Raw genomic sequence first — 23,676 nt, 5'->3', positions numbered from 1 at the left:
CTTGAGTTTTATTGTATTTTTTGGTACTGGGGATTGAACTCAGGACCTTGCACTTGCGAGGCAAGAGGTGGAACCACTGAGCTAAATCCCCAGCTGCTTTAATTTTTTTTTTTTTTTTTGTACTGGGGATCAAACTTGGGACCTTGTGCTTGCGCGGCGGTCAGAACCACTGAGCTAAATCCCCGGCCCCTAGCTGCTTCAATTTTTTAAGAGAGCTTCTCTCACTATGTAGTTCAGGCTGGCTTTGAACTGACTATGTAGCCCAGACTGGCCTCAAACTTGTGGTGATTGTCCTACCTCAGCCTTCTAAGTGTTAGGATTATAGGCATATGTCACCATGCCCAGCTCAAAGTTATTTTTCATGCCACATCATTAGAGGCATTTTCTTTAAAAGTAGAGATAAACTATAATATCAGTTACCACCTTTACTATAAGATTTTACTACATCATTATCATTTTGAAATATTTTCCCAATATTTCCCAATGCAATAAAAAAGTGATATAGCACCAAGAGGTAAAACTCCTGAAAAGGATATGAATAAAATTAAGCATCAAGAGAGTAGATTAAGTGCCAGGGATTTAGCTCAGTGGTTCCAGTGCCTGCCTTGCAAGCGCAAGGTCCCGAGTTCCAACCCTGATACCAAAAAAAAAAAAAAAAGAGAGTAGATTAATGCAAAATATATGAATAAAAAGCAACAGATGAAACAAATTATGGTAATTTCCTCCATTGATTTGAAGACAAATACATAAAAGTTCCTTCTTATTTAGAATTTTAATGCTCTACAAAATCTCACGTATGTACCATGTGTGTAAGATGCTCAATAAATACCTTTTGAACATATGAATGAATTACATAATAGTCTCACTTTATAGTTAATTAAATAAGGTCTAGAGAGATTAAGTGACATAAATATGGTTGCTTTTAAGGAAAATGGATTTTTCTTCACGTATGAGACTTAGGATGCATCACACATCATGGAAGAAGGGATTTTATTCACCTAATAGGGCTGAGACAGATTGGAGATTTGAGGGGAAAAAATCAATGTAGAAACATTGTACAGCATTTTCAAATAAAATCCATATAGTTTAAAGACTTAAATAAAAAAACCACAAAAAACAACCTATGAAGATTTCTAGAAGAAAATATAGGCAAAGGGTCCTACCTATCTCTAATGAGAAGGGACTGGAGATAAAAGCAATGGAGAAAAAAAAGAGAAAAAAAAAAAGCAAAAAAAGAGAGAGAGAAAAAAAGCAATGGAGAAATCATGAAAGTCCTAGGGATTTGATCACATGAAATGTTTAAAAATGGTTTTACTTTGGAAAATAATATAAGCCAAATTAAAAGGCAAACAAGAAGCTGTGATAAAGACATAAGACAAATGTTCTTTAAGCATTCAGATGATTTGACAAGAGAAACAAAAAGGTAAATGAGCAAAAGACAGGACAGCATCCATAATGGGAAGTGCAAAACTCTTGGGAAAAAAGTCAGCTTCATTGATAATCAAAGCTTCATAAGTGATCATTCCCTGCATACCATCAAAGAAGCAAAGTTTTGTTTATTTTTAAGTGAAATGGCACAAAGCTGCCAGTTTTGTGAGGAAACAAACATGCTCATTCACTATGAGAGGAGAGAAAACTGCCACTAGTTTACTGAACAAATCTTTGGCCGTGTGCACCCAGAACCTGAAAATGTTCATCAGTTTTAATCCACTCCTGGGAACTGTTCCTATAATAAAGTTGCTAGGATTAGCAAATAAAAATAAGAGATGGTCAGTTAAATTTGAACTGTATGTATAAAATGAATACATTTTTTAGAATAAGTCTATCCCAGGCAATATTTTGAGCATTGTTTTGGCTTGTGTTTAGATGCCCCCCATAGCCTCATGCAAATGAGGTGGGGCTTTTTCAGAGGTGGCTGAATCTAGAGTGATTGAGTCATGGTGCAATGCTAGGCCAGAGGGCACTAGAATTAAGGGTGTGAGTGCTACCCTCAGTAAGTAGTCTGCATAAGATAAAAGGGGCAGAGAGATGCTATTGAGGGTTCCTCCCCCATGCCTTGTTGTTTTTGCTGTGTTCCGCAGCCCTGAACTGTTGACTTTGCCATGTGCCACCCTGCCTGGGAGCCAGCCAATTTTGAACTGAAGGCTCTACGAACTGCGCTAAATATACCTTTTCCCCTTTAACTTTGGGTGTTGGGTATTTTTTTTTTTTTCTGGGAAAGACAAAATATATTTATTCCTGGCCTGGTCCTAAAATGTACTCAGCACCGAGGAGGGAATGGGCCTTAACAGCAGCTCTGCTAGAAGCTTGTCAAGTGGCTGCTGTGTGTCTGCAGGAGGCCATGTGGTCTTCTTCACTGGCACAGTGATTGAGGTTCTCCACCCTCATGGCATAAGGCTCTTAATTATAAACTCATTTTGTACAGAGAAGAGGAAAGAATCTGTTATACTGACTGTTCCTCATTTAAACCATGACTTACATCCTACCTCAAGATTTAACTATCTTTATTTTCTGATTAAAAAAAATATATATATAAAGGGAAGGGATAAAGGGAAAAAGAAATTGCACTGTGCTGACACAGAGACTTGAAATTCTAATTAAGGGTCAACTGATGTCTAAAGGAAACCACTAGAAGTCTCATCAAGGCATACATGAGTTAGTTGAGTCTCATTTTAGCCTTAAAATGTATGAAAACACTTCTCCACAGAACTGGCCCCACAGTTGTCGGTATGCTGCTAGACATGGGTTGGGTGTTGGGTATTTTGTCTCAGCAATGAGAGAAAAGGAAGCACGACAAGCATTCTTATACTAAAAATTTATTCATTGTTTATTTGAAATTCAAATGTAGAGGGATATCCTATATTTCATCTGGCAACCCTTGCCTGTGGAAATAATCTAAAAGGAGCAAAGATTTATGCACACATCTTTGTCACAATTTCATTTTTAATAACAAAAATATTGAAAGAAAAAAGAAAATAAATCATACAATATCTGCTTTCAGTTGACAATGAAATTAAATAGAAATCAATAACAGAAAGATAGTTGGAAAATTTCCAAATACTTGGAGATGAAGCATCATGCTTGCAAATAAGCATGTGTCAAAGAAGAAATCTCAAGAGAAATTAAATAATATTTTGAACTAAAAGAAAATGGAAACACAACTTATCAAAATTTGAAATGAATTTATTTCTTGAAAAAACACAATCAGGTAAAACTCACATAAGAAGAAACAGATAAACTGAATAGGCCTATAACCATTCAATAAATTGAATCAATAATTAACAACCTCCCCAAAGAGAAGAAGCCAGATCCATATGGGTTTTTTTTAGTAAATTCTACCAATTATTTAGGAAAGAAATCACACCAATTCTCTACAGTCTTTTTTGTTGCAGATGACATGATCATCTATGTGGAAAATCCAAAGAGTCAACAGAAAAATTCCTAGAACTCATAAGTGATTGATTACAAGTGGGTTGCAGGAAACAAGACTAATATAAAATTTCAACTGTTCTTCTATGTCCCAGCAATGAATAAGTGGTACTTGAAATTCAATCCTTTAGCACAGGGCTAGTATGTAGTACACATGCAACACATAGTAGGTGTGATTATAGTCATTATTATCATTACCATAGCTTTCTGTACATCTTTATCATCTTTTTTTGAACTGTGTCTTCAGCTTCGTACCCTCTGTTCTTTTCTCAAATCTCCCTTCCAAGTAGCAATCAGGATGAACTCATTAGAATGCAAATATAACCATTATCAGTATCCAGCTTAAAGCTTTTCAAGAATCATTCATTGCCTACAGTGTAGTCTATTGACACAATAGATAAGGCCCCAAAATTCAAGATCCTGCCTACATTTCCCATCATAGCTCTCCCCATTTCAATTTTATGGTTAGAGACATACACTCCGTAGGAGTCCCACATTGCCCATTGTGAGTACTTGTCCCAATACACACACATGGTGCTGAAGCTCACCGTACTCAATGCTACTCCTTTCCTCCCTGTAGTTCCTTAATCTTGGAATATGCCAATCCACCCTTGGGGAACTCTTCTTCTTCAACAACAGTAAGCTGGTCACCTCTCTCAACAGCCAGGGCTGGGTCTCCCTCCTCTACGAAGGCCACCATCCTTGGATTTACAATATTGTATTTTAAGAATCTGCTTCTGTGCCTGTTAATCCTGTCAGAGCATAAGCTTCTTGAACTAGGTATTTTGGGTTCTTTAAATCCCCAACATCTTAAAAGGTTCCTGGCTCTCAGTAGGTGTACAATAAATGCTGTTGCATGAACTACCTCATACTGGCATTGTGCTAAGCACTTTATACAGCAGATGTGTGAAAAGCAGCTACTAGTATCCCCACTTAATAGATGAGGAAACTGAGGCTCAGAAAGATTAAGTTACTTGCTCAAGGTCTAAGTGCCTATTTCAGGATTATCCTGAAAGTTCCCGGAAAGGGATCCCTTCTGGGACATGTCAGGCAGGAGGTCAGGGAGACCTAATTCAGGGATGTGCTTATGGGAAGTACTAGGGGAATCATTACTGGACACTCCCAAAGCCATAAAACTTGGCTCTGTCCACCTCTTCCACAGGCCTTGTGGAGGCCAATCGAAAGGGCCTTTCTCAGTCTCCACCTTCCTCAAAGTCTCTGGGGCACTGTCGTGTTCTCTGTCTTTACCCTCAAGCTGATTGCTTTCTCTGGCTCTTTCTCCTTCTAATTTCATTCATACATGGAGACATTCGACCTGCCTCTCCATTTCTGTGGCTGACATGCTCCTTCAGATCTCAGTCCCTCTTCCAGTTCTGTGCCAGAGATAACCACTGATAGCTGTCTGTAGCTGTAATAAAATACCTGAGATGGTCAATTTATAAGGAGAAAAGGGCTGTTTGGGCTCACAGTTTCAGAAGTTTTAGTCCCTGGCTGCTTGGTCCTTTGCCTCTGGTCCTGTGGCAAGACAGTACATCACAGCAGGAGTGCATGGTAGAGCAAAGCTGCTCACCTCATGCTGGTTGAGAAGGGGGGCAGGGCGGGCAGGGTTCCCTTTATGCTTCAGATCTAAACTGTCCCCCAAAGGAGGTGGGGTTTTTGGAATGTGATTGGCTCATAGGGGTGCTATACTCGTCAGTGGATTAACACTCATCCCCTGATGAGTGGATTAATCCCCTGATGAGTTCATAGCTGAATGTGCTGTTAAGAGGTAGGGCCTAGTGGGAAGAGTGCTGGCACGACCTGGAAGGTGTATTCTTGTCCTTGGCTCTTCCCTTTTCTCTTTGCTTCCTAGCTGACTTGGTTTGAACAGCTTTCCTCCACTATGACATTCTGCTAGACTGTTCTGCCATGTTGCTTCTGCCTTGAATCCAGGCATCCCTTGACTGAACCCTCTGAAACAGTGAGATAATCTCTCCTCTTTTAATTTAGGGGTATTGGATATTTTGTCCCAGTAGTGGGAAAGGAACAAATACAGTCCCAACATCTCCTTCAAGGGCCTGCACCCCCAGTGACCTACTTCCTCCAACTTGGCTCCTACTTTTAAAGGTTCCACTACCCCAGAAGCACCATGGGCTGGGGATCAAGCCTTCAACACTACAGGCCTTTTGGGAACACTCATGATCTAAACTATAGTAACCACAACCCCACCCTCCTTGCAAGTGGGTGGGGCTGTGAAAAAAAAAGACCTCCTGTGAGATCTGGGACATTCTCATGTGACAGACAGGTGGATGTTAATTCCAGGGCAACCCCCAAGGCCATGTGTTGAAGGCTGAAGAGCCCTTCTAACCAGGATCCTTGAACTAACCGGGAGCAGAGCCTCCCTTTACCCCTGTGTCACATTACCTTTGGGCGAGTAAGAAATAAACTTCTACTGTGTTATGTTACTGAGATTTGGGGTCTGCTATGGTGGCTAGCCTTGCCTTTCCTAACTCAGACCGCCCACTGACCTCCCCCAAAGGAAGCTATCACTACTCCTATTGCCCAAGAAACCTTCCTTAAATCTGAGTTGCACAGACAGTGTTCTCCCCAACACTTGCATGGCTCTCTTTTATCAACAGACTCAAGGACATGCTTTTGGTAGAGGTGTGAGACCTGAAGCTCCTACCTTCCACTTATTTTCATATTCTTTTACCCCTGTCCAATCTGGGTACTCACAGTCTCCCAAGTGCATCCTGCCCACTCTGTCTCAGCTTCTTATTTTCTCTCTGTCTATGTCCTTTAAGATTCAGCTCAAATCCTTCTTCCTTTAAGATGAACTTTCCAGGTCCTCCAGCATACAAAACGGTTCCTCTGAGTGCTCACAGCCCTCTGTTTGGAGGCACATGGGTGCCATCACTTGTGGCACTGCTTTGCAATGACATGCATGCTCGCTCAGCCCTCTCAGCTCTCTGAGCACAAGCCTGGGCCTTACCTGTCCCTTCCTAGGCCAGACAGATCCTTTCCCTGCTGCCCAGCAGTTCTCAAGCTTTCTTCCTTGAGCGTGAGGCCAGGGGACTGCAGAGTGTCTACAACCAGCTCATCCATTTCCCTCCCCCAGCACACCCAGAGGGCTGACTGTGTGACCTTTTCCATCTGTGGATTCCTTCCTCTCTCGCTCTCTTGCTCTCTCGCTCTTGCTTTTTTCCCCCTCTCCTTAAACATAAGGTCCTGGAGCTTGCTCGGAGGTGTGGCCTGGCTGGAAGGAAATTGGCTGCTCAGTTATATTTAGGCTAGCAGAGACATCAATCTAAGGCTCTTTAAAAATAAAAAGTCCTGTTTCAGCTGGCTCTCCAAGCATGTCCCCACCCACTGCTAACAAGAAGCTCATTCGCCTCCTGCGGGCCCCCAGTCTCTATTACAGACCCTTCACATGGCTCACACATGTGTGAGTGAGGATGTCAGCTCACAGTTGCCCACCCTGCCCAGTTCAGAGGGAACTGTCTCCTCTCTCAGGTCTTCCTTCTCTGGGCCTTCTCTCCTTGTTGTCCCAGAGGACCTGGAGACTTCTCTGAGGCTGCTTCCCTCCCCAAAGCATCTAACCTGTTACTGGAGAGCATAGTGCCTCCTCTGGAGTTTCTGGGCCCTGCTCTTCTCATTCCCACAAAGGTCACAGCTAGATGAGATGCTAATGGGGACAAAGACCAAAGTCAGAAGCTGGAGTGGGCTTCGAAGCTGTGCTAGGATGTGCAATGGGGGCCTCTGAATGCACTGCCAGTGGGGAGCCTGTGTGTGCAAGTGTGCATGTGTAACACACTGAGGGGGCCTGAGAAGAGGCACATGTGAGGCTGGGGCCAACCCTTTCTACTCCTTCTCTTGGCTTCCACAACCCTGGTTCTTTTCCATCCCACTGATGAAACACTTCTTATGTCTTATTCACATCCTGTCTTGACTACCACAATTGTCTCCTTGCTGGGCCCACATGTCTCTCATCACCAATGGGATCCAAATGTTGCTGACAAAATAATCTCACTGCCTTTGTGCTGCAATCACATTCTTCCACTTTGCTAATTCTTCTCTGTCTCCCCATGACTAGGGGAATTGCACACACAGACCAGCATCTCGCTCTGCTTCTGCACCCCTCCCCCGCCTTGCTGGCTTCTCAACAGCTTGTTCTTGTCTTCTCTTCCAGGCCAGCTCGGTCTGCCTGGCACCACCTCCAGGCACTCTTGCCTCAGCCAACAACTGTGTAGGAAGAGTGACAAGCATCTTCTGGGCTCTGGAGTGGCAGCGAGAACCAAAGCTGAGGACAGCAGTCAACATGAGCGATCATAACAGGATGCCAAGGATTAGCAGTGATCAGAAAACAAAGCAGAGAGAGGCTCCGGTGAGCAGTCTTACACAGCGAGGTCTGGGAAGGTCCTCTCTGAGGAGGCTGAACTGACCCCTCACCTCTCTTTCACTTGGGGCTCAGGACTCTTGTCCCCTCTTTCTCTTTTAGTATGTTTATCTGGATTGTAAGGTCAGGAAGCCACTGAGCACAACCCTGCTTCAACAGGAGATGGGTTACATTACCTACTCATTAAAGAGTCTCTAGGAGTGGTGCAGGCCTGTGATCCTATCACTCTGGGGAGGTGAGGCGGGAGAACTGTAAGTTCAAACCCAGCCTGAGTAACTTAGTGACTTTGCAAGACTCTGTCTCAAAGTTTAAAAAAATTAACAAAAAGGGTGGGGTTGTAGCTCAGTGGGAAGGCCCTGGGTTCAACCCTCAGTACTGAAAAAGAAAGAAAGGAAAGAAAAGAAAAGAGAAGAAAGAGAAAGACTCACTAGGGTCAGAAAAAGCCAGGTGCACAGTATACACGCAGATCCCAAGACTCTAACTCCCTTCCATTTCCCTGTCCAAAGCCTGAGCAGTCACTTAGACACGGTGTTGGCTGAGCAACGCACTCCATGCTCTGCCTGGGAGTCTCATCAGTTGGAGCCACAGCTTCCCTTCCTGAACCAGGGAGCATCCACTGGCAGTAGTGAGCCACAGCTGACTCTGTATGCATATGGTTGGTCTCCTCTCTTCCTCCGAAGGGCAGCAGAGCCCACGGCGTGAACGCTCTGTGACGATGGGCACAATCTTTGCTTTTTAGCAGCTGAGAGGAAAAAGCACACAGGGATGTACAGACACTTTGATGAATAATTTTATCACCAGGTGAAGTAACTAACATTAAGTTAGGAGCAGTAAAAATTGCTACCACTTTTTAAAAATGTTTGTGTATGTGTGTTTCCTCCCTGGGAGGAGGGCAAGGAGGGGTAGCAAGATGAAGCCCACGTCTCAGTTTGGACTGGGAACAAGGGTGTGAACTGTGCATCTTTGCACAGGGGCTGTCTCTGGCTGCTACCCTGGGGAATGGCCACTTTGTCCATACTGTGCCCTGGCCCCACCTTTCCCAGTGTGATCTACTTCAGATCTACCCTATCCCATTCCATAGCTGTCATACACTCCAGATATTGAAGATTAAGTATAAAAAACGAATGTGAACTATATCCCAAGTCATTTTTATATTGGTTACATGTTGAAATGATATTTTGGGGTTAAAGAAAATGTATTATTGTATTATAGTAAATAAATATGACAAATAATGAATTACAAATAGAACGTATTCTTAAAGTTAATTTCACTTGTTTATGTTTACCTTTTTAGTGTGTCCACTAGAAAATTTTGCCAGATGTGGTGGCACATGAATGTAAACCCAGCACCTGGGAGGCTGAGGCAGGAGGATCACCATGAGTTTGTGGCTAGCCTGGGCTACATAGTGAGTTGCAGGCCAGCCCGAACTATGCAGTGGGTCTGTATAACTATAACCCAACTGTAACTATACAGCTGGGTCTCAAAAACCCAAAAACCAAAAAACCCAAGAAAATTTCAAATTGGATGTGTAGTGTGTATTTATATTACATTTTTATGGAAAATTGCTGGGTTGGTATTAGATCCCCTGTTTTTAAGACACTGTTCAAAGCAATTCCTTTCTGTTCAATGGAGATCTTTCACAGAACCCCCCCTCTGCTACCTAAAGCAGGTAGAATGGAGCTACCTGGTGGAAGAGGGGAGCCCTCTAGGGAAAGGAGGAAGTGGGGGTGCAGGGGGAGGGGCTGGGAGAGGAGGAGGAGTCTTATCCATTAGCAGAGTCTTGTCTGGCTCATCTCTGATTGGATCAGATCGCCCATTCATCTGAAATTGCAGGGGAGCCCCCATTCAATCACCCTAAGTGGAATCTGATCCTTATCTTGGGATAAACATTCCAAATGGAAGGTGAGTGCTGGGAGATAAGGGAGATAAGGAAACCATATGGCCCTGTCACCAAGAGGCTCCCAGGGTCTTATTCCTGGAAGGATTAATGAGTCTGAAGGGGATCATTAGAGTTCTGTTTCTTGGGGAGGCAGAAACACCAAAGTCCCACCTGACAAGCCCGGAGGATTAGAACTCAGAGCCTGGTCCACCTCTCCGGCCTTTTCTGGGCTCCCTCCCACTCTCTCCGTCCATCTCCCTCCACACCAAAGGCCTTAAGCCCCAAATCTCTAAATTGCACTCGGCATCCCAGACCTGGTTGGGATTGGATCTCCACCCACCTTGATGCAGTAATTTCTAGAGACCCCATTTGCCCATCGCACCCCCTTGGGTGGCTGACCAGTTGTGACCACCAAGGTGTGTGTACAGTGGAGAGGTGTTTTCCTGTCCAGACTGTGGGGAGGGTTCCCGTGGCTTTTTTGGGATCAGGAGCCACATGGTCGGCTAAGAATTCCAGGCGCAGGAGAGGGCAGGTAATATGGGCCCTAGAGAAACGGACTGGAACTGGGGTGTGGGTGGAAAAGTTGGGCTTTGGAGCCGTTCTTTCCTCTCCTAGGTCACAGGCACTTCATCCTTCATTTCCCTGGCACACTGCCATCCTGACCCACAACTAGAGATGGGGGGAGGCATTCGGTTTAGGTGCAAAGGGGATGCTCTGAGCAAAGGGGCAGCTTCAGGATAGTCTAATAGTAATCTCGGGTCATAATCACACGAAGAATAACCCACAGGGATCGAGGACGCATTTTATGCCCATACTCGATTATTCTGTGGAATCCCCACTAGCTCTATGAAGTAGGTGTTCTTTTACCAATGAGAAAACTCAGGCTCAGAGAGGCTAAGTAACTTGCCCAAGGTTGCACAGTTAACAAGAGCTGAAGCCAGGAGTCAAACCCAAGAAGTAGAGCTTTGGAGCCCCAGTTCTTGGCCAACACTCAATTCTTCCCATCAGCCTTCAAGAGCTTTGGTCAGTGGCAAGCAGTTAGAAGAGAGGCCCAGGCTCTCTGGCCCACATTTCAGACAGCCCCAGTGTAGCGTGGGGAGCTGAGAGTGGCTGCCCACCAAGCAGCCGGAGCTGGGTTCTCACACCTCCCCTGCTGGAACAACCCAAACCCGCTGCTGTTCAAATAGCCCTGGCCAGGAAGAGGCCACGCCCTCCCCTAACCCCAGCGCCGTCACAGTTTAGGAGAGGTGGGAACAACTGGGGAGGGGGTGGGGGCCCCACTGAATTCCAGCCCAGGCTTCCCTGCCTCAGGCTCACCCTGGCTGATAGCCTTGGTTTCTGGCTTTTCTGCGCTCTAAGCACATCTAAACATTTGGAGAAAAACAAGAAAGTGAACAATAGGCGCTTGTGGGCTAGAGAACAGGGCTGCCTTCCCCCTGGGACTCGAGCACTGTTCATAGACTGCCCAGCTGCACTCTCACGGGCGGGCGGGATGTCACTGGAGCCCCGCTGAATTACAGCCTTGTCCTCCTTGGAGGGAGGCCGGCTACTGGCTCCTCTTCTGTATTGTTGGGGGAATGCAGATGTTGGTGGGGGAACTGGGGCTGGTCAGCGGGAAGGCATGTTTTCCTGACTGAATTTTGGGAAATCACACAAGAGAGATGCATCTGAGCCTTGGCAATGTAGCTCTGCCAAGCCACGCCCTGACAGACATGTCTTGATCAGAGTTGTTTGCCCCACAGGAAAAGCATCAGTTTTCTATCAAGTGGACTCTGGGCACAGCCCCAGAGCTTGGAGGATGCACAGGGGCTGGAGGGTAAGTGGCGCTAACTTGAGCTGAGAGCCGCTACACCTGGAGACCATGGCTCAGGAGTCCTCAAACAGGCCCACTGGACGCTGTGCAGGGTGGAGTGGGCGGTGGGCCTGCGGTAGGCTCCTCTGAGCTGGAACTTTTCAGGCTTCTTTGGGCAATTTTGTCTCATTGTCAAAGCCCAGGGGGGCAGGGGAAGGGTGTGCTAAGCAAACACTGGTGACTACAGGGGTGGAACACGGAGCTCTGACTTCCGCTGGCCTGGTGGAGCCGGGCAATGGCCAGTTAGGCTGAGCGCCCTGACATGGAGCTCCTCACCTCCATCCCCAGGAGTCACGACAGCCGTGAGGGGCATCCTGTCTGGATGGTGACCCTGGAAAAGGCCAGGGTGTTTCTGAAGAGCCTGCTCAGACATCACACCATGATCCCAAGTTGCACTCCCTTGGCTGCCCGGCCTCCCCGAGAGAGGAGGACTCTGGCGCAGAGCGTGGCTGGGTTGTTTTGCTAAGGAGAGCGGGGAGAACTCAGCAAGAAGCCTGCGGTTCAAGGAGTCAGTATAAGTATTATTAAAGAGCCACCCAGGGGATTCGAAGGGCAGTGTAGCAGCTGGGACTAAAGACTCTCAAGCGGGTGAGAAGGGCCCCAAAGAGGGGAACTTGAGGCAAAGAAAGATTCAGAAACAAATGGTTCCGCTTCCACTGAGTTACATCCCCAGCTCTATTCTTTGTTGGGCCCCCCACACTGGGGATTGAACCCAGGGCCTTCACGCTGAGCTATAACCCCAGTCCTCCTTTTAAAAAATTATTATTTTTATTTTGAGACAGGGTTTAAGCTGCCAAGTTTCCCAGGCTGGCCTAGAAACTGCAATCTTTCTGCCTCAGCCTCCTAGATTGCTGGGATTACAGGCATGTGCTACCGTGCTTGGCTTTTTGACTCATGATTTTCTGTAAGTTGGGCACATGGGCTGTGACAACCATGTGGTGGGAGGGCCTCTTTTGAGTCAGGTTCCATACCTTGCAGCACATTCAGGAAAGGCCTTGTCCCTGGCCTTGGTGCTATGGTGAGCCCCACAGACCCTGTCTCAGGACTCCCTCCCTTTGTACCTGATGCACTCCTGACAGCCCAGCAGCCTAACGTACAAGAGACAAGCAGCATACTTGCATGCTAGAAGGGAAGGTTCTCTTCCCAGGAAGCTAAACAATATTATCATTGTATATTCTCGACTTCCAGTCTCATAGTACCTCCCCAGCCAGGCCCACAAAAACTTACTAAATCAATGCTTATATGGTAAGTGCCTAATTATACTAGTCTTTCAGGCCAAATCTTTGACCGTATATGTCCTGAATTTCATATATGCCTTCTTTGTGTATTCCTTTCTCTCACAATTGAGCAGGCAGTTGCCTGGCTTAAATCCAATGAGCATTTGATTGAGGGTAAATATTCCCCACATTCAGCACGCCTAATGATTTCCATCTTTGTCTCAATTATATTAGGTTTAAGAGACCTGCCCTTCTTATCACTAGCATCAGCACTTCATTTTTCCATTTCCACTCATTCTTGCTAAATAATAAGGTCAAAATGTAAGAAAGTATTCAAATACTTGCACAAACACTACCCAGCAGTCAAAAGGTGACACTGCTAACATGGAATCACTGGCCAGCAGGGTGTTACCTTGTGACAGCTTGATTTGCTGCTGGTTTATCTACCAAGCTAGGGGAGCTTAAAACCAGGGCTTGGTCTAGAGGTGGTGGTGTCGTAGATCAAGGTAGAAGGTATAAAAGAGGAGGGTGTGCCAAAGGCAGAGGTACTGGCTGCAGGTCATCTAGAAGGATCACACTCCCTGAAGCTTGGTGAGGCTGCTCTCTAAGCTGTGTGTGGCATCATAGGCATCATGACGAACTTCCCAGCATCCCTGAATCTGGAGGTGCATGAGCGGGGAGGGTATTGCTGGGTCAGCCATGCTGATTCACAGCTGGGGAGTCTGCACATGGCGATAGAGGAGTGGTCAAGTCCTAGGCAGCACCGCCTCATACAGTGTGTCTTCATCCAGGCTGAGTCAGCCTGTTATCTTCTCCAGAGATAGGGGCATACAGCCAACAGAGTGGTGAAAGGACACTTACTACTGCTTGAAGAAATTCCTCAGGAGGCCCAAGAGTGCCTAGAAACAGATTTGCAGGAGCTCTCTGCCGCTTAGCAATCCTGGCAGCAGCACCTGACTTGTGTCTCTAGGCCTGGGGGGAGTTCTAGGGGACATACTGAGAAGAGACCTGTTCTTCAAAGGCACTGGAATGCCAAGAACCTTTCATTAAAGCATATGTGAAAAGCTGTGTGAGGAAGTGTTCGGTGAAAACCTGGTGTTCTACTCCATGACTAACTGGTATGTTGGCAGGGATGGAACGAGATAGATAAATGGATTTTGGGCATAAGAGCCCGGGACTCCAGGATGGCCTCGGCTCTGGAGGCTCTAAGTGGCTCTGGACAAATTCCCTCATTTGCAAAATGAGGATCGATGATCTCTGACCTATCAGCTCTAATGTTCAAGGTATTACAATATTTGAAATGTGAAAAATATATAGTGTATGACTTAAATTATCCTAGAAGATATTTATACTCTTTGCAGCTGGAAAATATAAGTTTGATTCCAGGATTTATAACAAACAGAGGGAAGACTTTGGGGCTTCCATTCAGGCCTAGAACAGGCACAAGGAAACTACAAAGCCTTTTGCTTCTGAATCAATCTTCCCAGGCGATTCCTCCCCTTTTACCTTCATGGATTGAAAGGTTGTAAGTTCTTTTCTGGATGCTGAGGAGTATGCAGGCTTTGTTCACAAGACAGGACATGAAAAACCTCCTTTTAATTAAATTTAAGATCAAGCACATTTTTCAGAATTGCTAAGGTCCACGTTTTGTTTTGCTTTGAGTTTTCAAGACCTAGTCTGAAAGGCAGTTTGTTCTCTACGTTTAAAGAAGAAAACCGGGGAAGAGCGGTGGGTTTTGTGATTCCTATTTGCAAGCCTCCCGGGAGACAATGCAAGAACGTCTCTGCAGCCACAGGAAACCACCTGAGCTGGTAAGGAAAACTACCTGCAGCCCTCAGAGGAGGCCAGCACGACCCGGCCAGGGAAAGGCGGGGCGGGTCGGCTCCTCTGCCAGCTGAAAGGCGACTTTTGTTGGAACTACATCGCAACCATCCCCAGTTCCTCTCTGAAGGGAGGGACCGTACCACGGAAGGTGTGATTTTCCCGGGGGCCCATTCCTAAACCGCAGTGGGCCTCCGCTTGGCTTCGCAGCTGTGGCTGCAGGCCGTCGGGTGACGCCTTTTCCACGCGCGGTCTCGGGCCCTGAACTTGGGGGGGAGGCTGAACTCTGCGCGCCGCCCCCTTCGTTAGGGTTGGTTAGCGCTGGAATGCCGTGCTTTTCAAAGTGTCAGAGTGTGCAGCACTTTCTCAATATGTACAGCGATGGGTTGATAAGAAGCCAAGCGTCTGGTTCGCGGGTTCACGGCCCCCGCACGGCTGGCACTGCCTGCTCGAGGCCGGGGTTGGAACTGGGACCGCGCCCCTCCGCGGGCTCCGCTCAGCCCTCAGCACAGCTTTTCAGGCTTGCCTGGGAAGCCGTTGTCTTCTGAGCAAGGGTCCTTACTTCCCAATTCGTACTTCTGGGATTAGAAAAGGAACACAGACCCGCCAACCCCGCCTCCAACCTCAGAGCCTAGCCCGCGAAGCGGCGCGACCGACCCGAAAGGCTGCGTCTCTGGTGCAACCGGAGCGCCCTCTCCGGCCGGCCGCCCCCAGCCCCTTCGCCACTCGCTCGGCCCCACAATGCGCCCTTGTGTCGGGGGATTTGGCGCAAGCATCGGGGCAATATTCGTCAGATATTTAAAACAGCGCCCAGAGAACAAAGCGGGTCTTTGTGATGCTGGTCGGCCGGGTGCGCAGAGCCGCTGTCCGCCACCGCCCCCCCGCTCTGCGCGAGCGCGCACACACACACACACACACACACACACACACACACACACACACACACACACACACACACACACACACACATATCTTGGCAGGGCGCATGCGCGGCGCGCGCTCCCGCGCGGGTTCCGAAGCCTTTCCACCCGGGAACGCGGGGCGCGGTGTTAACCCTTTCCCTCCTGCTCCCCGCCGCGCGCTGAAAGAGAAGCTGATTTAGTTTACTGGGCACGACGTGTTTAATTGAAAAAAGAAATAGTCATTTTCCATGTTTGTGCAGGAATCATTAAATATCATTAAAATAAAATGATATACCAATTGGGAACCCAGGTTTTAAATGACGGGGAGTAATAGGACATTTAGGCCATGTAAAAAGCGAGTCATTTGGAAAAGACGCCTTCTTTGGATGCAAAAAATGAAACCGGTTTGAAGGAATGGGCCTCCTCTGTCTTGTTTATGCTGGGTGACCGGCCCTTTCTTGTTTTTTCCTGCTTATTGCCAGTTGGGATTTGGAAGATATATTGGTTTATTGTCAAGGGCCTGGCTTTTGTTTTGTTTTGGTTTGTGACCTGGATGGCGTTTATTTATTTTAAAAAATAACCGAATGGCTAAATACAAGTGACGTATTTATGGTACAGAGACTGTGTCACAAACCAAGAAATAGAATTAATCCAGTTTTATATGGATGCGCACTCATGAGAGCAAGAGAGAATACAGTGTAAGTAATAACTACATTTTATTGTTTTGGGGAAGGAGATTGAAGGTGTCTGTCAAGTAGGGTAGAGTGGAACGTGGGGATGTGATGTGAGAGTACTTCATTCTGCCTTATACTTACAAAGATTTGCCCCTCAATGTGGAACTAGGAAGTGACAGGGAGAGGCCGGGGGAAGCCAACTGCAGGCTTAGAAGTGAGTGCTTGTGCCTGAATTATCCAAATGGATAGGAAAGGCCGTCTGGAACAACCAGGTGATTGCAGAGCTTTCTGAACGAAGCTCTAGGGTGCAAGTGCAGCCTGGTTAGATGCGCAGCTCATTTAAGCAAGTCAAGCAAGGGGGTGGAAGGGATCAAAGGGGGCATCTCCTGACTTGCAGGCTAGGATTCTGTGCATTAGTCCACCCTGTCTGCCTGTGTACACACATCTGAGGAATTGATGGCTTTCTTTTTCCTTCATAGCTCCATTACCAGGTGGTGGTCACCAGAAAATGAAGAGATTTTTTTTCCTGGTGCTGGGGATTGAACCTAGGGCCTTTCACATGTTAAGCATGTGCTTTATCACTGAAGCTCGGCAAAGGCATTTTTATGTGAGATCCTCTTGGCAAGAAGCTTCTTTACCATCCTTGACCTCCAGGTCTGCAGGGCAACTGCTGCTGGGATGTCAGTGACACCAGATACTGTCCCTTAAAGGCCAGGCTGCAGCAAGGGCAGATAAACAATTTTGTAGTAATAGTCACGTAGCAAGCTTATTCTCAAATGTGGGCTGGTTAGGATGATGTAAGTGTTTTTTTCCACTCTCTTCCACATTCTGGTTCCAGAATTCTGGGCCTAGGACATAGTCTAAGAATGTATGTTGGGGCGTGAGTTCTGCAGGAACGCTGTAGGGTAGGACTCAGGGGACTGACTTCTAGGCTCGGGAAAAAGTTTTTCTTTTTGGCTTCCCTAGTCCACACCACAGCTGAGCTCAGTTCCTGCCCCCTTTTCCCCCTCCCCCTTCCTCTCCTTTTCTTCTGTCTTCCTCCAAGCTCTGTAAAGTGGTTTTATTATGTAAGGTGTGGTAGAACCAGCCCCTGCCTCCTCAGTTATGGGTGCTATTTCTCACTTCTTAAATCTACAATAACAACAAAATGTATTTATTTCTTATATTCTCTTCCTTGCTCTCATGCATGTACATCTACATGAAATTGGATTAATTCTAAGTAATGCTAGCCATAGTTACTCTTGATCAAGAGAATACAGTGAGGATGACATCCTGGGACTTCTAAGCCTTGCCTCTGCTTGGGTCTCTTAGAGCCTTCGATCCTAGGACACTCACTCAAAAACCAGCTACTGCCCAGGAGAAGACCAAGCACAGAGAGAGGCCAAAAGTAGGTACTGCAGTCAAGACCTTAGTGAACTCTCACCCAGCCTCCAGGCCACTGCCAGCCTGTCTTGGGTGGCCAGGTTATGGAATCTTCAATGACTCCAGCCCTAGCCATCATTTGACTGCAATAACAAGAGATTCTGAGAGAGAATGGCTCGCTGGATCCTGTTGGAGGTGTGAATGATGTAATAGTCATTGTTATGGTTTGTGTCTAGATGTCCTCCCAAAGCTTCCTGTGGTCATAGGTGGGGCTTTTCAGAGGTGGCTGGATCTAGAGTGTGTGGTGCTGGGATTAATTCATGGTACAATGCTGGGATTAAGGGTATGTGATTACTGAATTAGGCCACTGATTGAGTTAGAATCTGCCCTAGGCCAGGTAGCCTAGATAGAGTATAAAAGGGGCAGAAAGAAGGTGCTGTTGTCACTAGTAGTTTGTTACCTCCTGCCTGCCGCCTGCCATAAACTGTTTCTCCTCTTCAATTCCCCTCTGCCATGCCACCCTGCCTTGGAGCCAGTTAACTATGGACTGAAACCTCTACAAACTGTGACCCAAAATAAACCTTTCCTCCTTTAACTTTGTGTGTCAGATATTTTGTCTCAGCAATAAGAAAAGTGACTAAGACAGTCATAATTGGACCAAGTCACTAAGTTTCAGGGCAGTCTGTTATGTGGCAAAAGGTAACTGCACAAGGATGAACTGCTGGGTGGTGAGTGGAAAGAGTATCTTCTGAGGTCTCAGCCACTTTGGAGAACTCAACTATTTCTCAGCCTTTCCACTCCTGCCTCCCCAGCACCATCCTCATTTAGGAGCTCTGCCCGTCATGTTGCCCCATGCAAACCTCGTGTGGTCACTAACTGCTCTGAGTACATTGTCTCCTCCACTCAAAGGTGGATGCCTGGTGGGGAGGACCTGTCTTCTATTTGTCCACTCTTCAGCACTGACAGATTTGTCAAGCTGTTCTAATGGACCACTGTGGGGAGTAACAGCCAGAGGAGCATCTCAAGGCCTGTAAGTGACTTGGCTTCTAGTCTGTGATGTTGGGTACCTGCTCTTCTATGGCTGCTGCTTGGGCCCACCCAGGTGCCAGCCACACCATGGAGGAGTCTAAACCTCATTCACACTGTGGCCATTCAGGGAAGGAGACCAGGGCTAAGGGCAGGTATTCATTTCCTGTTTAGATTTGCTCCCTTGAAGCAGCCCCGGGAAGCGAAGGGGAGCCAAAACATGGGGTACGATAAGCCCCCACACAGGTGTGAGCCCCAAGAACCATGCATAGAGCTCAAAGGACCACCCAAAAGCCCATCCCACAAAGGCACTCCATGTGTCCATGACATCCCTTCGCTGCCATTGATGGAATTGTGTGCTTAAGCTATCCTTGGGTGAGAAGTGGAGACCCAGGTCCACTTAGGTAGAACTTGGTGCCTCTCAAGAGCCCCATGCACCCATCGGGATGGGATTGCAGGAGGAATCCTTCATTCCTTCAGTCAACACTCTTCCGTGAGCCCGACCTGGCTCTAGGCTGGGGGGACACAGGTGAGAAGAAGGCTCAGTCCCTGCTGTTAGGTAAAACACTTCGAATCTGATACATTCATGTAGGGCAAGTGGAGTGATGGTGGGGTGGGGGACCTACGGTCTTCCTTCCACAGTACTTCTGGTACTGCCTCCTGGCATCATTAGAGACCTAGAAATCCCCATAGTGTTAGGGGGGAAGGAGTATGGGCACCAGAGTCATGGGATCTGGGTTCGAGTGTTACCTCCAGCACTTATTGGCATTGTGACTTTGGACAAGTCACTTACACTCTAAACAACAATAACACTTAGGGTTGTATGTGGTGTGATAAAAAATACAGTGAATGTTTACATTGGTAAAAAGGTACTATAGTAAAAAACACATTCCTGTTAACTCTTTTCAAAGTCCTCCCCCTTGCTTTGAACACACTCATCCCACCACTCTTGCCACTTGCTGAAGCAGCTCTGAGAGTCCTGTTTCCCGAGAGGACCAACCAGGAGCCGGCAGACCCAGTTCGATCTTCCTAGCTAGGGTGCACATATGTCCCCACCCGGGGCTGCTCCTTTGTGCTAGGAGTTTCACACAGCCCGGAGCCTCACCCCTTCCATTAAACCTCAGGTGAACTTGGGCTTCCCTCTGGGTGCTCGTGGGTGATTGGCTGGTGCAGCAGGCAGAGAGGGCTTGGGGCTAGGAAGGCAGGGAACTGAGGCTAAGGGTCCCCAGAGTCTCAGCAAGCATTTCCGTTCCATCCTGGCCCATGGAGTCCCCGGCAGCACCAGCAGAGCTGTGACCTGCAGGCCCTGCTCCCTCCTCCCCTTGACTTCCCCAGAGCCACAGCTCCTTCTTGACCTTGAGGAGAGCTGGGCAGATGGGACCATGCCCAAGGATATCATGCGGGGCATGAGTTTCTCTGAGAGGGTAGCTGCCTCCAGTGTAAGGCTGCCTTGCCTTTGCTCAGTGTCCCCCAGTGTAAGCAATTTGCACTGAGGACGCCAGTGCTTTCCCCTTGAGCCATCAGCGTGAGGTGGAATCACATCCACATCACGCTGCCATTCTGACAGCGCTGAGAACTACTCATTCAGGGACAGAATGTGTTCTCTGATGAGATGCCTGGGCCTCTTCAGGAAGGGTCATTTTCTCAAGAAAATGTCCACTTTACCCCATCTTTCAGGGGCCCACTTCCTGACCAACAGGCTCAAGGCAAGTGATACTCTGGCCCTGAGTCTGGGCGAGCCTCCAAACCCCTGGTGTTTCCAACACAGAAGGGTCATACGGATTGTAAATCTTGGCTTTCCTTAAAGTAGTTTAACAGAAAGAAGACATTGGATCCTTCCTTAGTATTCTATCTCACTAGTTGGATTTTCACTGTCATCCAAACTCAGGACATAGAAAAATAAAGCATTAAGCCCTACTGGTCTGACTGGTTTATCTATCATATTCTATTACCTTCTAAGAAGTCTGCCTTATTAGCATATCTGATCAGTGCAGGTACACCTGGCTAGAATGTTTAGGTAGCAGCAAGGGAATAATTGTTAGTTTTGGGTTTTTTTCTCCCCAGATGTAATTCTTTGGGCTCTCCACCCAGGGTCACTACTATCCCATATGGTGCCTATGTACAAACCTTTAAAGGGCACCCCTTCCTCTCTGTCAACACAGCCACAGCTGGGCACAGCTTGGCTAACAGAGTCCCTATTTGCTTACCAGGTGAGTTGGATTTGTGCAGTGAACAGCCTGCACAACTACACATGGTGTGCCTCCACCCAGCGTTGCTAGCTCTTATTTCTCATGTTGGAAAGGTGCTTGTTAGAGAAGAGGAAGAGGATCCTTGTGGCTGTATGTAATAGACAGGTTCTTGGAGGCCCAAGTGTGGCACCTTGTTGTGGGCATGCACTGAGGTCTGGGAGAGTTTCAGGATACTACTGCAGACTTCATATTTCCTGGAAAAGAAAGCTAGCTTCCTGAAGTTCAGGCCCTCCTTGGGATGGAACAGCTGGTCAGTCTGTCCATATTCCTGCCCAGAAACCTGGATTTGCTCATTTGGATGCTTTATGCGAATTTCCAAGAACCTCTCACCCTCTTCTGAGAAAGAGAGGGGCGGTCCACGGTGCCACTCTCCTCTCACCTCCTCTGGAGCTTTGGGTTGTGGTCAGAACCTCTGAGCACAGAGAATTTTAACCCATCTTTCCTTCCAGGTCTAAATCCAATCACCTGTCTGGGGCTCGGCTTCCATGCTTTGATGGGTCCATTTACAGAGTTTTTTGTGGTGTGGTCTTGGGGCTTTGGGGTGGTAGGTCTAGAAGATCCCCTGCAGGATCATCTTCCCCAACTGTGACCCAGCATAAGCACCTCTAAAACTAAAGGAACAGCACACTGCAGGTCTGAAACATATTTAGACCTGAGGGGGAATCACGGCATCAAATTACCCCAAGTTAGGTATTTTGTAAATGGATACATGATTAGACCCACCATCAAATCCTATAAACAATCAAGGGCTCTTAGGAAGTGTAGAGATATTTCTTTGTTCTTCATTCTTCATTCATTCATTTAACAAATTTACTATCTACCACATGCCAACCCTGTGCTAGGCTCTAGGTAAAGCAGCAAATGAGAAGAGATTTTCTTGCTTCAGTTGAAATATCATTTCCTCCAAAAGTCTTCCCCGAGCCTCACTTGCAGACTTGGGGCTCCCTGTGTGTGCTGCCTTTTGGGAAACTGCATCCACTTTATTGGATCCTCTCTGTCTAACCCCAAGGGCTCAGCTTCAGGAGCTGAGGGACCATTAAGCAGGGAACTAACACCCATTTCTGTGGCACACGGTGGCCACAAATGGTGTGTAGGTAGAATCAGTTTGCTGCCCAAGTGGACTGGAAGTTAGAATGGCTGTCCTTCTGGGATGTCCTAGTGTTTAGGAAATCTGGCTCCTGCGGAGGGCCAAATTCCATGTGGAGAGTCTTCTGTTCCTGAGAAGGTTGAGATGGGACGAGATGATTGCCAAGGTCCCTTAGCCTAAAGCCAGAGATTCTAGGCTAGATGGGGCCCTGGAGGCTGGTGTGCTTGACGGGTAACTGGAGCACAGGTGTAACTGGGTTAGGCCAGGCCTGATTTTAATTCAAGAAAGAAGGAAAGATGTAACAAGGAGCCCTCTGCGGGCCCGATGCTGACCCTCCTCCACCCCATGCCACGTGACCAGGAGCGGGCTTGCCAGATGGAGGTGAGGAGGGAATGGAAGTAGTGTGGTAGTTGCTTGTCTTATCTCTTACATTTCAGAGCTCTGGGCCCAGTTACATTCATTGTCACCAGTTACACCCACGCCATCAGTGGGAAGGAGAGCGAGCAGCTTGGGCCCCGGTTGCTGACAGCAGTATTTTGTTCTTGCTGGGCCAAAACCTTCTGTCTCTATTGCTTTGTTTCTAATAGCAACAGAAGGAAAGTTTGTGTTTTCTGCTTGGGGACCTTATTTTTTTGTCCCGGAGGACGAGCTATAACCAGATCAGGGCCAGATGTGGTGGCACACGCCTGTAATCCCAGCACTTGGGAGGCTGAGACAGGAAGATTGCTGCAGGTTCGAGGCTAGCTTGGACTACATAGCAAGACCTTGTCTCAAAAAAAAAAGAAGATAACCAGATCAGGGTTGTAGCCTGGAGGTTTGTTGCCTGAAGGGTCCCAGTGAGGCCTTAACCTAGACCCTGGTGGCTATGTGGGTTCCATGAGTGGAGAGCTGTCGGCTCTTCTGGGATTGGGCTCAGCTGCCCTCTAGTTCTGAATGGCTGCAGATAATGTAGCCACTTTGCATAAGCTTATAAATTGGAAGTGAAAAGGAAAGGAGAGAAAAAAGAATAGGAACCTAAGAGAAAGGAATGAAAGAACGGCAAGAGAAGAAAGGTGATTGTGGAGAAAGTCAGCGACACCATCAGCAGCCTCAGGCATCACTTTGGGGTGTGAAGCCAAAGTGGGATGACCCAGCAGGCCCGGATGAAAGCAGTTCTCACTGGGAAGGGGCTTTGGCTTCCCACTGACATGGAGCTACCATCTTGAATGGATGGGCGGATGGCTGAGTGGATGGAGGAATAAATAAATTGAGACAAAGAACAATGGGGCAGGATTTTCCAGGGATTGAGTAAAATGGGGAAGAAAAAAAAAGGTAAGTGAAACATGAGAGAATCCAATGAGGAGGAGTAACTATTTTAGGCAGGGATGTAGTTAGGCAACTACAAAGTTGATGGCAAAGAGTGCTTGAGAGGGCCTTGTTCGCCCCTTCCCTCCAATCTCCTGAAGCAATCCTAAATAAACATATAAGGTAAGTGAAAAATAGAGTGTTTCCATAGTAAACAGCTTGACAAAAAGTCCCCAAGTCCCCATATCTGCCAGGTCTCCATCTCCATTTCTTTCTTTAAGAAACTCCTGAGCTAGGTGTGGTGGTGCACACCTGTGATCCCAGCACTGAGGCAGGAGGACTGCAAGTTCAAGGCCAGCCAGGGCAATTTAACAAGACCTTGTCTTAAAATAAAATTAAAAAAAATAAATAAAAAGGAGTGCGGATGTAGCTCAGTGCAAAGGCCCTGGCCTCAACCTCCAATACTGCAAACAAACTAACAAACAAACAAAACCAAAAAACCTCCAGAACTGTGCCGGT

The 23,676-nt window shown here is 47.2% G+C and overlaps 1 protein-coding gene across 4 annotated transcripts in view; it reads right to left on the bottom strand.

Moving 5' to 3' along the window:
* Positions 1-23,676, bottom strand: part of Rad51b (RAD51 paralog B) — an 828,064-nt gene that overhangs the window by 35,843 nt on the left and 768,545 nt on the right. The window contains exon 10 of one of the 4 annotated variants that reach the window (XM_087195306.1): positions 1,810-8,546. The exons of 1 other annotated variant lie outside the window; for it this stretch is intronic. In XM_087195306.1, coding sequence (XP_087051432.1) covers positions 8,377-8,546 — 170 coding nt within the window. In that variant the 3' untranslated portion in view covers positions 1,810-8,376. Of the gene's footprint in view, positions 1-1,809; positions 8,547-23,676 lie in introns of those variants that run through there. 2 more of the 4 variants (XM_087195303.1, XM_087195304.1) reach the window with 2 other exon arrangements.

The sequence above is a fragment of the Heterocephalus glaber genome, unplaced genomic scaffold, assembly GCF_053883595.1.
Source record: "Heterocephalus glaber isolate CG9 unplaced genomic scaffold, H.glaber_assembly_v1.0 deba00001608, whole genome shotgun sequence".
Classification (NCBI taxonomy): Eukaryota; Metazoa; Chordata; class Mammalia; order Rodentia; family Bathyergidae; genus Heterocephalus; species Heterocephalus glaber.
The sequence above is the reverse complement of the archived record's forward strand: the minus strand, read 5'-3'. Positions and strand labels throughout refer to the sequence as shown.